The sequence below is a fragment of the Notechis scutatus genome, chromosome Z (genome assembly GCF_049901735.1).
Source record: "Notechis scutatus isolate UNSWTSFEM ecotype Mainland chromosome Z, rNotScu1.2, whole genome shotgun sequence".
Taxonomy (NCBI): Eukaryota; Metazoa; Chordata; class Lepidosauria; order Squamata; family Elapidae; genus Notechis; species Notechis scutatus.
The window spans coordinates 137090172-137108542 of record NC_142025.1 but is presented as its reverse complement, the minus strand read 5'-3'; the positions used below and the strand labels follow the sequence as shown (position 1 = coordinate 137108542).

General features: G+C 40.1%; 1 protein-coding gene across 5 annotated transcripts in view; it reads right to left on the bottom strand.

Annotated features, from left to right (window-relative positions):
- The window catches only part of SYT5 (synaptotagmin 5), a 39334-nt gene extending 27120 nt beyond the window's left edge, over positions 1-12214 (bottom strand). For 2 of the 5 annotated variants that reach the window (XM_087947913.1, XM_087947916.1), the window contains exon 1: positions 11981-12213. In XM_087947913.1, the coding sequence (XP_087804039.1) occupies positions 11981-11984 (4 nt within the window). In that variant the 5' untranslated portion in view covers positions 11985-12213. The other 3 variants (XM_087947914.1, XM_087947915.1, XM_087947911.1) reach the window with 3 other exon arrangements.
- Positions 12215-18371: the final 6157 nt, after the last annotated feature.

The window sequence follows — 18371 nt, the reverse complement described above, 5'->3', positions numbered from 1 at the left end:
CTTTGCTCGGGCAGGAAACCCTCTACAATTTCAGACAAATTATTGTCCAGTCTCTTTTTGAAAGCCTCCAATGAGGCTCCAGTGGAATACCCACAACATCTGAAGGCAAGCTATTCCAATGCTAGATGCTCTCACCATTAGGAAATTCCTCTTTAGTTGTAGATTGTTTCTCTTATTGGTTAGTTTCCAATTATTGTTTCTTGTCTTGCCTTTTGGTGCTTTGGAAAATAGTTTGACTCCCTCGTCTTTGTAGGAGCTACTGAAATATTGGGAAAGTGCTGTTATGTCACTCATAGTCTCTCTTTTCATTAGACTGGACATACCCAATTCCTGTAACTGTTCTTCATGGCATTAATCAATTCTTCATGCATTAATCAATCAGTTCTTGATTTCACAGCAGCTCTTTTGTGTCTCCAGCTCAAGGAATCATATGAGCTGCAGAAATCTAAAGGGGCACTAGAGGGCAACCAAGGCTGATAGAAATCTCAAATGCATGGTGCCATCTCATGGCTATCTGGAGCTTTGCAGCACTCACAGTATTTCTCAACCTTGGTCCCTTGCAGATGTGTGGATTTCAACTCCCAGAATTCTCCAACCAGCCGCTGAAAACTGAACCCTTGATTTCCACCATACTTTTCATGGTTTTTTCACACTTAAGAGTACTGTGCTGCTATGACCACCACTATATAAAAAAAGCATGTTGAGATCCTACAAAATGTGAGAGAAGAGCAACAAAGATGATAAAGAGTCTGGAGGCTAAATTGTATGACAAGTGGTTGATGGAGCTAGAGATGTCCAGCCTATCGAAGACTAGCTGTCTTCCAGTACTTGAGGGGCTGTCACAAAGAAGAGACTTATTTTCTAGGGCACCAGAGGACAAGACAAGAATTGATGGGTAGAAGCTTGTCAAAGAGAGATCCAACCTAGTAATAAGAGGACATTTTCTGACAGTGTGAGCAATTAATAATGGAAAAGCTTGCCTCCTAGGGATGTGGGTGCACCATCACTGAGGTTCTCAAGAATAGACTGGACAACCATTTGACTGGGATAGTGTAAGGTCTCCTGCCTTGAGCAAGGGGTTGGACTAGAAGACCTCTGAGGCCCCTTCCAGCCCTATGATTCGAGGTTTTGCACCCTTGTGATTAGATCAAACTTTGTGTCTACATATTTATGCAAAATATCACCAGGGGGCTCTGTAAAGTAAGCTGCTTAACTCCTCTCTTTTTTTTTGCATAGGAAGCCTCATTGCATTTTATAAATTACTTCCTTAATTGTACAACAAATTGCCCCCATACAAGGGGAAAAAATTGATAACATGACTTTTTTTTAAAAAAAAAAAAGAGGACATGCTAAGATGGGATGTCAAATTCAATTTCATTGAGGGCCGCATCAGGGTTGTGTTTGATCTCGGGAGGCTGGGGTGGGTGTGGCCACTGTGGGCATGGCCAGTTTGACGTAACTTGTGTTGGGGGGGGCTGTGGTGGCCCGACAACTTTGCCAGTGAAAACGGGCTCCTGAGCTCCGTTTTTGGCTGTGACAGCCTCCTGCAACCCTGTGCCAGAAAATATGGAGCTCGGAAGGACCACCTGCGGCCCTCACATTCTCCATTTTTGGCTGCGATGGCCTCCTGCAACCATCTGTTGGCAAAAACAGAGCTCGGGAAGGCCGCTCACAGCCTCCCGAGCTCTGTTTTTGCTGGAAGAGACAACTGTGGGCCAGTCCTCTGCTGTTTCCAGGGCAGCTCCGTGAGCCGTATCTAAGCACCCTGCAGGCTGGATCTGGCCCCCAAGCCTTGAGTTTGACACTCCTGTGCTAAGACAACCCACTTCCATGGCTCATGAAAACATTTTCTATAATCAAAGATGTATTTTCCCCCTTATGCACATACTTTTATTCATATGCATATTTTATAATCATTTAATCAACTAAAACAGGTGTCCCCAATCTCTGGGCCATGGCCCACTAGTTTGCAACTGCAGAGACAATGGGCGAATGCATGCACACACTCCTCCGTACCTGCACAAGCAGCGGGCGAGCGTGTTCATGCATACTCCGTTTGCGTGAGTGGCAGGTGCACCTGCATGCCATTCGTGCAAATAGAGCTGCACATGCATGCTTTCTGGCCATGAATGCACAGAACTATCCCCCGCCCCAGTCTACAAAACTGGAAATGCTGGGGAACTCTGAACTAAAATACAGTCAGCTCTTACAGTCCTTAACTTACAACTATTTGTTTAGTGACCATTTAAAAATTACAGAGTGACTTACAACCAATCCTTATATTTACAATCGTTGCAGCATCCTAATGGTCACATGATCAAAATCCGGGTGCTTGGCAATTGGCATGGTTTGGAACGTTGCAGGCTCATCCGATCACCATTTGTGACCTTCCTAGCTGGCTTCCAACGAGCAAAATCAATGGGAGAGGCTGGATTTGCTTAATGACCTATGATTCACTTAACAACTGCAGTGTTTTGTTTAGGAAGAAAGGTCATAAAGCCCCCTTAACAATTACCTTACTTAGCAACAGAAATCAGTCCCAATTTTTGGTCATAAGTCAAGGACTGCCTGTAGCCTACCTTTCAATTTGTCTTTGTGACCAAGTGCATCCAAAGAATCCAAATCTGGGGATTCAGAAGCAGTTGTGTGTGATTCTCAGAATTCTGAAAATTGATTTTTCATAGTAGGAGCGTGGCAAATTAGTCACGACAAATGTATTTATATTTGTGAGCTTAGCAAATGCTGCTTTAGGAATGCTTTGCTCTGGAGCCCAAAGAGGAGAATAAATGCAAGAATCTACACAGGGAAGAGTCACTTAGGTGGAATGGGCAGTATAAAAATGTGATGAATAAAAAGTATAAATATAGTAAATAGCCTGCTGTAACTCTCCAAAGATACGTTCCACATTTTCTGGGTTGCCAGCATAGGTACTGAAAGTTTTTTTAAAAAAAACCTCAACTTCCTTCATGCCAATGAACTGAATGCATTGGCATGAAGTATCCATGTTCTCTGCAGTAAAATTATCCCATTTTATGATCCTTTCCAACTACAACTGTCAAAAATTAGCTACTTGGTTTCCTGCCATTTTAAGGTAGAGACTAAGTTAATCAAATAAAAATATTAATTGGCGTGGGTGGGTGGGAAATCTGATTCAAACTTCCTCAAATCCCCAAATAAGTTACTCAGACCTAATCCACGTATAAGGTTCATAAAGCCAATGGAATTTCAGGTTCACAAGAGTAAACATTATAGATGACATACCTACCCACGACCAGTGGTGGGATTCAATTTTTTTTACTACTGCTTCTGTGGGCGTGGCTTGGTGGACATGGCTTGGTGGCGTGGCAGGGGAAGGTTACTGTAAAATCCCCATTCCCTCTCCATCCCACTAACCTGCTTTCCAGCTCCGTTCTCCAGTGCAGGCAACAAAAGAAGACCCAGCCGATCAGCTGGGACTCGGGAGGCCGAGAATAGATGGGGCGGGGCCAGCCAGAGGGGGTATTTGTGGGTTCTCTGAACTACTCAAAATTTCCGCTACCGGTTTTTCAGAACTGGTCAGAACCTGCTGAATACCACTTCTAACACACGCATGCAGACACACACACACACACACATGCCCCTCAAGTGTCACCCATTGAAGTTTAAACCCCAACAAAGGTTAATTTGTTTATCAAATTTATTTACTGCCCATGTCACAGATCAGGGTGACTCTGAGCGATTTACAAGGTAAAACACACAAACATTACCGCAATTTAAAAACTTAGCACAATTTAAGAATGCCACTTTCCCAAACAGATATTTCCCATCCCACCTACTTTCTTCTTCACTTCCCCAAGCACTTAAGTGTGACCTTAGCCATCAAAACATTTGCCTACCTATAGATTAGAATCATCAATATACACTTCTTATTTAACACTATGAGACGTTTTATATCAAAATATTGTATATTTTATTCTTTATTCTGTTTCCATTTTCTCTTAAAACATTAACAGAATCCACAATGGACTGAGAATCAGTGTCTCCATGAAATAACTGCATGTTCACAAGAAAAAACATCATACACACACACACACACACACACACACACACACACACAAATGTCTCCCTAGAATCAGCACATAAATATTTCTACACCCACAACAAGCTCCCCTGTAAAACTGTGTCACTGTACCCCATTTCTCTGCAGCTTTCCCCAAAGTAAATCCTTCTACTTTGGGGATTAAATATTTATCCTTCCCTCACAGCTGTCTAGATCTCATTTTTATTTATTCCTGTGCAACCCCGGCTCAAGTTGGAACCCTAAATTATTCTTATGACAACTCTCTCTTACACACTGGAAAAGGAGAGTTATGTTAATCTACGGGAGCCAAAAAACCCACAAAAAACAGGAGGAGACTGATAGCACCTTTTTCAGCCAACAAATCTTACTAGAAAGCATAAGCTTTTATGAGCAACAGCTGAGTTTATGCCTTTTAATAAAATCTGATGGTTTGAATAAGCACCAACAGACTTTGTGACACTTATTTAAAATTAAGCTGTGTTGAATCCAGTGGATGTTTATTTTTATTTTATTTGCTTTGTCAACCGCTTACAAGATAATAAGTATAAGTATAATATGAGCAAGAATACAGGAAATAGGTATGAATAAATGGGGACAATAGCTCAAGGATGGGAGGCACAATGGTACACTTATGCACACCCCTTACAGACCTCTTAGGAATGGGGTTAGGTCAATAATGGATAGTTTAAGGTTAAAGGAGTGGGGGGTTAGAGGATGTAACAACAGTAAGGTAGTGCATTCTAGGCATTGACCACTCTGTTGCTGGAGTGTTATTGTTTTTATTATATGTTATTTCCATGTTAATGTAGAAAATGTTTAACCATATCTCCTAACCATATCTTTTAATCCATGTCTTTAAAAAAATTAGCAGCTTCCAGAGAGGTTAAAAATATTACTACAGGGAGAACAAACAGACAAGGTGGCCCCAGGAAAAATTAGTCTGTTGGTGCCAAAACCATCAAGCTTCCAGTTTCCTGGATCAACCTTCTCTTGGGTCAGGTCATCACACCTACCTAGAGGTATGAAATAATGCTTGAAGCAGGCTGAGCATAAATTCTCTAATTCAGTAATCCTTTCATAATCCACAATCCTTTGTGCCCATCTTGCCTTCTTTTCCAGCAACCTCGTTTAGAAGGAAAATGAAGTGTGTATAAGGGAGCGCTTTAAACTCCTAGATGACCCATGCTTGCATATGATTATGGTTGAGAACATGATTAAATACATAATCCCCAAAGATCCTTAAAAACAACTGCTTGGATGGGAGTTAAGCTCTTGTTAACCTTCCCTCTGCCATTTCTTCCACTAGCAAGCAATACAAGAATTCTGTGTTTACATCAACTCTACTCTAATCCAGCCAGCTCCTTTGTAGCAGGGCCCAGTTGCCAGATCCATTTATTTTTAGAGAGAGCACCTGAAATCCACCTAACAGCTTTCATAGCAACTAGAGTCTAACAACTCACTGCCAGAGAGAGAGAGAGCATGAGAGAGCATTTACACCCCGATTTTATTTATAGCACTCAGAGAGCCTCTGGACTATGGTCTGTTTAAATTCATCAGTAAACCACCAAAGTGCACTTTCCTACTGTTTTTTTTAATAATAAAAAATACTGTATGGACATTTGGATAGGCACAACACATCTAAAATAACCAAATAATTCTGCCACTTATCACTTGAATGAAAATGTTTCTGTCTCTGTTTGTCTGTCCGTCCATCCATCCATCCATCTCCATCTATATCTATCTATCTATCATCTATCTATCTATCTATCTATCTATCTATCTATCTATCTATCTATCTATCTATCTATCTATCTATCTATCTCTATCTATCTATCTATCTATCTATCTATCTATCTATCTATCTATCTATCTATCTCTATCTATCTATCTATCTATCTATCTATCTATCTATCTATCTATCATCTATCTATCTATCTATCTATCTATCTATCTATCTATCTATCTATCATCTATCTATCTACCTACCTTATCTATCATCTCTCTCTCTCTCCTCCTTGATGATCTTCTTCTTCTTCTTCTTCTTCTTCTTCTTCTTCTTCTTCTTCTTCTTCTTCTTCTTCTTCTTCTTCTTCTTCTTCTTCTTCTTCTTCTTCTTCTTCTTCTCCTCCTCCTCCTCCTCCTCCTCCTCCTCCTCCTCCTCCTCTCCACCCTCCCCTCCCTCTCCCCTCTCATTACCCTTGCATTTATTCATGATAGTTTTCAACCAATTGTAGAAATGTTCTTAACTTCATTCTTCATTTAGATCCACACAATGCTGCATTTCTTGTGGAAGCATCTGCAGATACGGAGGCTGACTTTGAAATTAAATTAGGGTTGTTTTATCTCAGCTGCAAAAATTCAGATACCCAATAGAGGGCAGCAAAGGTTAGGTTTGCAACTCTAGTGGTCACTTGGGATTTTTACAGTTCAAACTTGGTTACTTTAATTATGCCTAAATCACAGTGTTGCAGAAACGGCCACTAGTGGGTAGGCACTGACCATCTGGACACAATCTAGCCAACTATAGCAGCGAGAGACATGAATGGCTTTTCTTTCTCTCTAAATGCCTAGGCAAGTATGGGCAAGCTAACTTGATGACGTAGGAGCCCTCGCAAAAACGTTACCCATCTCCTTAGGAAAACCATGGCAACCGATCCAAGCCTCACGTAGCCTGGCAGGAGGAGGAAAGAAATCCACACACACACACAACACTTCAATCTGCTGTTTGCCAAAGCAATATCTGTATTTCTCCATCTCCATCTTTTTTTTTTTTTTTTGGAAGATATTTCAAAAATGGAAGAGGATGTAAGGGGAAAAAAGCCCTTGCTTTTGAGGAATTTTGTATGGAGATTTTTTATAGAATGTATTTAAATGTGATCAAAAGATATTATATTTATCAAGTGAGTTCAGTAGGATCACAACTCATGTGCTTTTTGTCCATTTTACAAACCAGGAGCTGAGCAAGAAGTCTGAACCCCAAAGTCTCTTATCACTGGACCATTCTGAGTCTCACACTCAGACTGTGAGTTGCTGTTCCAAAATCAATTCATTCCTTCATATGAAAAAGTCTATAAGGATAGTTCTCAACTTATGACCATAGCTGAGCCCAAAGTTTCTGCTGCTATGCAAGACATTAGTTAAATGAGTTTTGCCCCATTGTACGACCTTTCTTGCCATAGTTGTTGTTGTTTTTTGAAAATTTTATTTGGGTTTTCACACGCACAAAAAAACCATAATACAAATAAAACATCTTTTTTTGAAAATAGCATGGTCCTGGGTTACACTTCTTCATACAGACACAAACTCAATTTCATGCTCACTTTTATGTTCTATTCCATATCTTATTACTGTTTTACATTTTCTACATAGTTTTTCTTTTCTCTTAATTTTCTCAATTTTATTTTAATTATCTCATATCAATTCAAATCATTATATTTATACTTTTGTCTGTCCTGTTCCAATTTCATATTTTCTTTTCTCATTAAACAAATTTTCTCCTGTAGTTACTAATTGGAGTATGACACCTTTATATCTTTTAATTTTATCCATTCAAACTCTTATTTAAGCTTCAATATATACCTTGAGGTTATAACATTCAATATAATACATAACTTCCAATCGAATTCTGCTTGGTACATTCTTAAAAGACACACTATATTCTTAAAAAGTGATTATAAATATATGTAATTAAACGCTCATTCCATTCCAATTCAATTCTATCATTAATATTCATTAAAGTCTTAACATCTTTAACATTACTTTTCAATTAAATATCATACTTCCTTGGGAACAATCATAAGCTTTCCGTAGTTAATTCCCCCCCCCCATTTCTCTTCCCTTATATTTTATAAAATATTAAATAATTAAAATGTTCCCATCTTTTCCTCTTGCCATAGTTGTTAAGTGAATCACTGTAGTTGTTAAGTTAGTAACAAAATAGTTGAATAAATCTGGCTTCCCTATTGACTTTGCTTGTCAGGAGGTTTGCAAAAAAAAATGCTCACATGACTCTGGGATTCTGCAACGCTCATGAATACAAACTAGTTGCCAAGCATCCAAAGTCACATGACCAAGAGGATGCTGCAACAACCGTGTGAAAAATGGTCTTCAGTCACTGTTTTCAGTGCTGTTGTAATTTCAAATGGTCACTAAGTAAACTGCTGTAAACGTAGGACTACAGGTAGCCCTCTACTTACAATAGTTCGTTCAGTGACCATTCAAAGTTGCAGTTAAATGTGACTTATGACCATTTTTCATAGTTACGACCTTTGCAGCATCCCCATCATCATGGGATCAATATTCGGACGCTTGGCAACGGGTTCATAATTATGATGGTTGCAGTATGCCCGAGTCACGTGATCACCTTTTGTGACCTTCTCACAAGCGAAGACGATGGGGAAGCCAGGTTTACTTAATAACCAGGTTATTAATTTATCAATTGCAGGGATTCACTTAACAACGGAGGCAAGGGAAGTTGCAAAGTGGGGCAAAACTCGCTTCACAAATGTCTCACTTAACCACAGAAATTTTGGACTCGATTGTGGTCATAAGTCAAGGACTACCTGTGCTTGTAGTTTTGCTTCTGGATAACAAACTCTTAAGTAACAACACCACGGAAGCCTTTTCTTTATACCAGCTGTCCCCAATCTTTCCAACTCAGCAGCCTTGCCCGGGGTGGGGGCAGGGGATGAGAAGGGGGCGTAGAGGGAATGGTTCTGTGTGAGTGGCAAGCGTGCATTTGAGCAGGCACAGCTCCATTTGCACAAGCAACAGGTGCTTGCGCGGCCCAATTCTGAGCAAGCCACAGCCCGGTAATGGGCTGCAGTTCAGGGGTTGTTTTATACGAAAGGATTTCCTAAATTATCAGCCTGATTGGAAATGATTTGCCTGCTTAATTTCTGAATATCATTCTATTTAAAAGTTAAATAGGAAAGCCAGAGTGACAAAGAAGCAAATGGTAACCTAGATCCTCCATTGCTTTCATAGCCCTTCTGTCCCTTTAGCAAGAGAACCTAAGGCACAATGTAAAACTTTTCCTAACATGCGGATACAGAGCAATGATGGAGGAAGATTCACCTACTGAATTTCTACAGGCAATAGAGGAGCTCAGTATTCATGTCACCTATGACAGGGGGCCCCAACCTTTTGGGCACCAGGGACCGTTTCTGTAGAGAGAGGTTTTTCTGTGGACTGGAGGGGGCATGGTTTCATGTGCTGCCTGCATCCCAGGGATGGGGCTTCGCTTGTTTGCATGGCCCGGTTCCTGGCATGCTGTGGCCCGTTGCCAGTCCATGGACTGGGGATTCCTGCCCAATGATACATTCAGCATTGAAAGAAGATTGGGAAATCCTGTTCTCTCTTTAATATTATATATTACAGCATCTATATTTACTTTATATATCCCTCCCCCTGTCAGGAAGACTCAATTCACAGAGCTAGTGTGGGAGAGATTAAGAAGTTGAATTTAGAACTCATGGTCAATCCCTTGAATTTAGGCCAATGAGCCCAAACCCTTCACATGGTGTTAGTAAGGATAAAATGAAGAAGACTTTGAAGACAGCTGCCTATAGTTCTGAAAGGAGGGAATACAATAAATATCTTTAAAATATTGATCCACACATTGTGGTAAACCATAGTTTGTTTAAAACAGGTTTATTAGGTAACTAACCAATGCATCAAGCAATAAGACCATAATTTCTGGGTTTCCCCAACAAGATAAGCCAAAAGGAAGCAAAGACAGCTGCAATAATTCTAAAAGTCTATTTTAATTCAATTCTGGAGTTTTGCCCTCTTTAAATTAAATTCTCCTAAGCACCCTTGGTAGAATGCTGATTATATTTGGAAGTATGCCAAAAACTAGACAGGAAGTCCTTGACTTATTACATCATTCATTTAGCAACCATTCAAAGTTATGACAGTACTGAAAAAAAACAGTACTCCCCTTTATGACTGGTCCTCACACTTATGACTGTTGTAGTGTTTCCAGAATCATGTGTTCAAAATTTGGATACTTGGTAATTGGCATGCATTTGCAAAAATTGCAGCATCCCAGGTCATGCAATCACCATTTGCAACCTTTCCAGCTGGCTTCCAACAAGCAAAGTCAGTGCAGGAAAGCCAAATTTGCTTAATCTGTTTGATTCACTTAATGACCATGGAGATCCCATTAACAACCATAGAAAAAAAAGTCATAAAAATGGGTGCAATTCACTCAATGACTACCTTACTTAGCAATTTCGGTTCTGGTCACAATTGTGCATATAAGTTGAGAACTTTCTGCATATGTGAAAAAAGAGTTCTGACTTAAGGGAATAGACTATATTTAAGTGCTAGAAGGAGAAACTGGGATCATGAACCAGTCATAGAGGCTTGTTGGACTCGCTGCTGTCAGACGGCCGGTGTGCTGTTGTGGTTGCAGGTAGTCCTCAACTTACAAACGTTCATTTAGCGATTGTTTAAAGTTACAACAGCATTGAAAAAGGTGATTTATGACCGTTTCCCCACACTTACGACCCTTGCAGCATCCCCATTTGGTCACGTTGATCCAGATTCACATCTTTGGCAACTGATTCATATTTATGACGGTTGAGGTGTCCCAGAGCCATGGGATCACCTTTTGCAACCTTTTGACAAGCAAAGTCAATGGGGGAAGCAGCATGCTACTCAATAACCGTGCGACTAATTTAACAACTGCAGTGATTCACTGCACAACTGTGGCAAGAAAGGTTGTAAAATGGGGGAAAATTCGCGTAACAAGTATCTCACTTACCAATGGAAATTTTGGGTTCAGTTGTGGTCATAATTGAGGACTCTCTGTCTTCTGTTCAGCTCACTGGGTCTTTCTGATCATTTCCCTACCTTAGCCTGCTGCAATGGAAAAAGAGAAGGGATGCCCCCCCCATGCTTTTTTTTTGAACCTCTTGGAGAAAGGGGGTGGGAGTTAATAAAATTGCTCATACTCCCCCCTCCCCAATTGTCTCTTGATGAGGCGAGGAATTCAACTTCAATTCGTGCCCAAATGCACTTGTGGAATCCCACTGGATGCTGCCTACCCAAACCAAGTCCTTGCCTGCTTAGGAAAGAAGCAAAGAGCTGGCTGGCTTCATTAGCTTGAGAGAGAGAGAGAGAGGGAAGTTATGCCCCACCCTTGAAGCCACAATTTGCTTCCATCTGAATTATTGATGGCTGAGAAGGGACAACTCCCTTCAGTTTAGACTTCGCCACGGCAAAAAAAAAAAAATATTCCTAAATATACTCCTCTTGTTTTATGTAGGTGCCCACACATATGATCGAACAAGCAATCTAAATCTGTCCTCTTCAGGTGGCTGCCTTCCTTTCTGAATTCAGGAAAGCCACATCCCTATGTATAGTACATTAAAAAAAGAGAGAGAGAGAATTTAAAGGAAACCAGAGTTTCAGTAGGGAAAGAAAAGGGAGGAATCGGGATTCGGGGGGTTGCTCCTATTGAAGAATCGGAGTTGGGTGCTGCCAATTCTCAATTGTGCCCTTCCCCCTTTCAGCGCAAGCCTGATTCCACTTGGGCACCCAAATGATGCCCCTGCGAGGTGCCCTCTCCGCTAGGCACCGCTTGTGCAAGAGAGGCAAACACACAACCACACTCTCACAAGTTCAAAGCCCACCCATGATTTTTCTCCTTCTTGAAGCCTTGTACACGGAGCAGAACACCTGCCTTTGTTTCCTGAGCTCCGAGGGATCGTCCTTCCCTGCAAGGAAGGGGTTCAAGTGATCTCCCGATCTTCCCTTTCTTCCTCCCTCTTCGATCCGATCGGGAAACGCCAAACGCATTAGTTCTATCCCGCAACGTGGAGGTTGAATAAACAATTCAATCCTGGGAAACCCACCCATTCGCTCGCAGCAGATCTTCCCAGAAAACCGAAGTCCCAAAGGGGCGCTTCTTACCCATTTTTTCCCCTTCCCAGCAGGAGTGGAGATTGTCCTGGGCAGATCAAAAAGCAGGGCGAGATGAAAGCAAAATGAAAGAGGAGCAGCGGGCAAGAACGGAACCGTTGGCTTATTTTTTTTTATTGTGGTTGCCTCTTTTTTTTGCTTTCAAAAAAAGCTCTCCAACGGAGCTGTCCACGGTCCGTGGTTCTGAAATGTTGCTGGCTGAGGGGTGGAGCTAGGAAGGAAAAGGTGGGGTTAGAGAGAAGGCTAAAGAAAGGCAGGAGTAGACGGGGTGTGTATCTCTGTCGTGTGGAGATGTGGAGAAAGGGTCTATGGATTGCAAATTCAACATATAAAGCCATATCCATTCTGGAAGAGGGCATGGAAGTCATGTAAAGCCTTGTACCCAGAGGTATGACTTAATATAACATCTGTATATGTCTTTGTCCACCTTAAAGTAAGATGGATTGCATGATGCATTCTGTATTTCCTTTCCTGCAACACCACTGAGTACCAATATCTGTATAACCCCTATGCACTTGTCTATGTACTTATCACAAGTGTCAAAGGTCTGTGAATTCGATCCAGCCTCACAAGCATTCATACTGTATGCCTGCAGTTACAAAGCAGGATACTTCCTTGAAACATATTGTAGGAGAGTTCCTTGTGTGGAGAAAGGATGAACATGAAAACCATAATAAATTATGTGGGTATGATAGTGGTGGGAGATCTGCAGGGATCACGGTCCTACTATAAACCTTGACTGTCCAAACACTTGGAGTTCAAGGACAGCAATCCAGAACCAGATATATTGTACCCATTTATCAGACTTGCAGTGTGCTTGTGTGAGTGAACAAATGTGCATGCTTGTGTGTGGTAAGTTTATGAATATTAGAGAGAAGGAATATACGCACAAGAGTTCATATATAAAACTCTTGATCCATTTTTCATAACTGGCCAAGAGGTCAGAAATACGGGAATGAGAGCCAGACTAACAGAATAAGAGACTAATAGAATTGGAAGGGATCTTGGAGGTCTTCTAGTCCATCCCCCTGCTCAAACAGGAAACCCTATACTATTTCAGACAAATGGTTGTCTAATCTCTTCTTAAAAGCCTCCAATGATGGAGCACCCGCATGTTCTACTGAAAAATTGTTCTACTTGTAGGGAAATTTCTCCTTAATTCCAGGTTGCTCCTTTCCTTGATTAGTTTCCATCCATTGTTTTTTGTCCTGCCTTCAGGTACTTTGGAGAATAGGTTGACCCCCTCTTCTTTGTGGAAGCAGCCCTTTAGATATTTCAATAGTGCTATCCTGTCACCCTTAGTCCATCTTTTCTCTAAATTAGTCATACTCAATTCCAGTCAACTATTTGCCGGCCGTAGGATCTCAAACCCTGAAAGAGAGACCAATTGCCTCATGTAGTAGTCCCCATTTACAATCACAACAGTGATGAAAAACTAACTTTATAAGCAATGCTTTTCAGACATTCACAGCAAAGGAAAGCTGAAATAAGATCCTAACTCACAGTTTCACTTAGCAATCACTTCGCTTAACAATGGAGCTTCCGGTCCCAATTCTGATTGCTAAACAAGAACTACCTGCATGCAGAAACAATTGAGAGGATGTTCCCCACTCCATGATAAACCTGAAAGCATTTGTATTATTTCAAGCAATTCTTTTTTTGATGTTTTGGAATCTATTTCCAGTTGTGGATTTTGGATTGCTTTGTCTGGCTTTCTTTGCGTTTTGTGTTTTTAAGATTCTGATCTTTGCAGCAGATGTACAGTATTAATGCAAGATACCAGAAGACGAACAGGTGACTCTTTATGTTGTAGTGTGACTTCTCAGCAAGGCAGTTGGAGAGGGAGATTATATCACAAATGCACAAAATATACAGAGGAGGCAAGTGAATGAATGTAAGGAAATTAGAACAAGGCTGAATGACCAAAATAACGTTCTCTTGTAGAACGGTGGGAAAGTGTATGTGGTGTGTGCATGCTTTCCTAATAGAATGGGTCATGTGCTAGGTTTATTTTATTTTATTTTATTTTATTTGTCAATCGTTTACAAGGTATAAGTATATACATAGTTATGAATACATGAAATGGGTACATATAAGAAAAATAAAAGAAACAATAGGACAGGGACGGTAGGCACGTTGATGTGCTTATGCACGCCCCCTACAGACCTCTTAGGAAAGGGGTGAGGTCAATAGTAGACAGTCTAAGATTAACGTTTTTGGGGTTTGGGGAAGAAACCACAGTCAGGTAGAGTATTCCAGACATTGACCACTCTGTTGCTGAAGTCGTATTTCCTGCAATCAAGTTTGGTGCGGTTAACCTTGAGTTTGTATCTATTGTTTGCTCTTGTGTTGTTATGGTTGAAGCTGAAGTATTCATTGACAGGTAGGACATTGCAATGTATGATTTTATATACCATACTTACATCAGACCGAATACGGCGTAATTCAAGGTTTTCTAGGTCTACAATTTCAAGTCTGGTGGCATAAGGTATTCTGCAACGAGTAGAGGAGTGGAGAACTCTTCTTGTGAAATATTTCTGGATTTTCTCAACTGTGCTAATAGTGATAATAATAATAGTGATAATAGTGAGGTGGAAAGGTATAGGTATTCACACCTGTACAAATAAAAAGAAGTGTGGGTCATTCTGTGAAAGAGGCTGAGCACCAAAGAGAAAAGGCTATCTTTGAACTGGGTGGGAATGGTCACGTATGAGGAAGAACGATGTTGCTAATGGGCTTGTGCTACAGAGGGAGGTGGAACAAAGATGGACAGAATTGGGAGTGGGTGGGCTAAAAGAATTGGGTTGTATGTATCTATGTTGTGGGTTTGTGTGAGTGAGAGAGACAGAGAGAGGCATTGCTGCCCTCCTGTGGAGCAAGCAACTCCTCCAACAAATATTTCTGGCTCACTGCAATACAAAATTAAAGTTAGGTGAGATTTTGGCATTTAGTTTTGCCAATAGTATACACACAGAGACACATCTTTCTAGTAAACCACTGACTGATTTTCCTTTCAAAAACCCAGAAGGAAAATGCATGAGAACTTGGCTTTACCCTTCACACATTTGTAGTGTAAAAATTATTTTCTCTATAAGGGAACCTTGGGCTCCTCACTCATTTCCCTCCTCCCCTCTGAAGTTTGTTCAATCATCTCCGCCCATTGATCATTTTGGTTAGGACTGATGAAAACTGAAGTCTAATATCATCTGAAAACTGACAGCTCTCTATTACTCATTTATAAGGGCAACAGCTGGGCATTCTGATGGAGGAATGCCATTGTTCTTCCAAGGAATCTAAGGCTAGGGTTAGCTTCCAGCCTTCTATCTAATGTCTCATCTTTTTAGCAAATCTAAGAAGCCTGGATCCCAAGCAGACCCTGCCATAATGTGGGGGGAATACTAGGAAGGAGGAAGAGGAGGAGGGAAGGGGAAGAAGCAGAAGAAGAGGAGGAGGAGGAGGAGGAAGATAAAAGAAGAGAGAAGAAGAATGAGAATTCTGTATCCCAGCATCAAACTCATACCTCTTTGATCTATCAGCATTGGGATCTAAATTCAACTCGGTTTCTTTCCTATCCCCCCACCCATTCTTACTTGCAGTTTACCCTCCTTTCAATCGCAAGGCCTTGTTAGGGATAACATTGTTTACCCTAACTGATTTGGGTAAAAAATAATAAATAAGTTATCATGGTTTGTTGGTTAAAGTGTGTGTAACTTTAACTACAAGAATGTAATTAAGGGTGTGGTTGTAAAAGCACCATAAAAGAAGCAAGTCAATTGCAGCTCTCTCTCTCTCTGGCTTAATGATCCCTAATTACTGGATGGATTGATGACTGCGTTTTTCCTTACTGGAACGGAGGAGAGAAAGGAGTGTTGATTTCTCAACGGAGAGAAGAGATAATACAGACTGATTTATTGTAAGTGAACTGACATTGGCTATTCAACACGGATTTTGCAAATTGAGTATCCCCGACTGGACTGACTGAAATGATACATGACTAATGGACCGTTTATTTTGACTATGCTATAATTCCTAATGGAATAAACTATATTTTTTGATAGCACAAGCGTATCTGTTTTTTTACTGCGTGTTAACTAAAATACAAACTTATCTCACACATTTACCTGTCTGCCTATCTGACTACGCTACACATTCTGTTTAGTTGGTTTTCCTTAACACTTGTTGGGGAATTCAGGCTTAACACTGGTTATGGGCCCAGAGATTGCAAAGTCAGTTTAACTAGGATAAAAAACAGGTTTATGTAAAAAGTGAGATTTTGTGTTGTTACACATTACAGTAAACAGACAGCTGTGTTTTTATTAATTATAGTTTTATATCCATATATTGAAACATGGCACAAGTCAGTCTACAAAGTTTGTCCCTTATATCCAAGCTGGATGGAACAAACTATGTTTCATGGTCTATGAAATGTAGTCTACTTCTACGAAGAGAAGGTCTGTGGAACATAATTGAAAACCCACCAAATGTAGAGGAATGGGATACTGAAAATGAGGAAGATAGTCAAAAGATAGAAGACTTTAAACAGAAAAATGAACAAGCTCTTTGCATCATAGGACTAACACTATCTGATCAGCAACTTGTTCATATTCGCGGAGAGCAAACAGCTGTTGGGTGTTGGCAAAAACTGAAGAGGATTTATGTCCGAGATAACGTTGGTGCTAACATAAATCTAACACGGAAGCTTTTCCGGACGCATCTCCAAAAGAATGGTGATATGCTGAGTCATTTGAATACTATGAAAAGCATTTTTCAAGAACTGCACGAGAAGGAGCTTATTTTCTCTGAACTACACCAGGTCTACATAATTCTATCTTCATTAGACAAAAGTTTTGATGACTACGTAACTTCCCTTGAAATTTTACCTAAAGAAAGCCTAACTTTAACTGATATCACTGGCAGATTGATTGAAGAGGCCAGAAGAAGGCTTGAAAGAGATCAGTTAAGGAGGGAGCAACCTCAAAAGGAAGATAATGAACCTACTGCATACGCAATTAAAAAGTGTTTTAATTGTGGAGGAAGAGGACATTTGGCAAGATTTTGTAAGAAAGCAAAGCGTCAGAATGCAAGTCAGAATACTGGAAGTCATCAAAGAAAAAATAAAAATTTTGAGTTAGCCATGTATAGTAATGGAGTTGTGAAAAATAATTTATGGGTGGTTGACAGTGGAGCATCCCACTGTATAACAAATGATAACAAAAATTTGTAAAAATGACCATGAGTTCACAGCATATCTCATTGGCAACGGCTGGAAAATGAAAGCAAAAGGTGAAGGTATTGCACATTGTTCTTGTATAAAAGAGAACGTAAAAATGTTATATGTACCTCAACTTAAATTTAATTTGCTTTCAGTTAGAATGTTGGTTAGATTAGGATACGTAGTTACCTTTAGGGGAGATACTTGCTTAATTGAAAAGGAAGGTAAGAAAATTACTGCATCTTTAAGAGGTGAATTGTATGTGTTAAATGATAATGGTTTAGAGGTGGCTAACATGGTTTATGACAATAAGAAACCTCATGATGAATGTATTCACTTGTTACACCGACAGCTAGGTCATTTAAATTTTAAAATGATTAAGAGAACTGTTCAACTATCTAAAGGAATAAGTTTGAAACCTTGTAATAAGTATTTGCAATGTTCTGCTTGCAATCAAAGCAAAAGCAAAGTCATACCGGCAAATAGAGTTGATGGATTTACTACCAAAGAGCCTTTAGAGGTAGTATTTGCCGATATAATAGGTCCTAAAAAACCAAGTGTAGGTGGTGCTCGATACATATTAAGCATAATGGACCACTATTCTAGGTATGGTTTCTGTTTTCTAATGAAGAGAAAAACTGAAATGTATCTAAATTTCTTTAATTGGTTAAAATTCGCAGAAAGAAAAACTAAAAGGAAATTAGTAACTCTTATAACAGATAATGGTGCGGAATTTACAAATAATAAATTCCAGAGTAGACTTAGGATGGCAGGTATTCAACATAAAAAGTCTGCACCATATAGGCCTCAACATAATGCCTTTATAGAGAGACGAGGCCAAACACTGCAATCAATGGGACGGACTATGTTATCTGATTCAGGATTACCTGACAATTTGTGGGGAGAAGCTATAATGTGTGGTAATCACATATTAAATAATGTTGTTAATTCAACAACAGGTGAATTACCATTCACACTGTGGCATGGTAGGAAACCTGATTTAAGTTACATTCACACATTTGGTGCACCAGCATGGGTGCATATCCCTACACAACTCAGAAACAAAGGACAGCATAGAGCTAAAGGATTATTTTTGTTGGATATCAATCAAACCATAGATCTTATAGATTCTGGGAACCAGGTACATCTAGAGTATACTGCAGTGCTAGT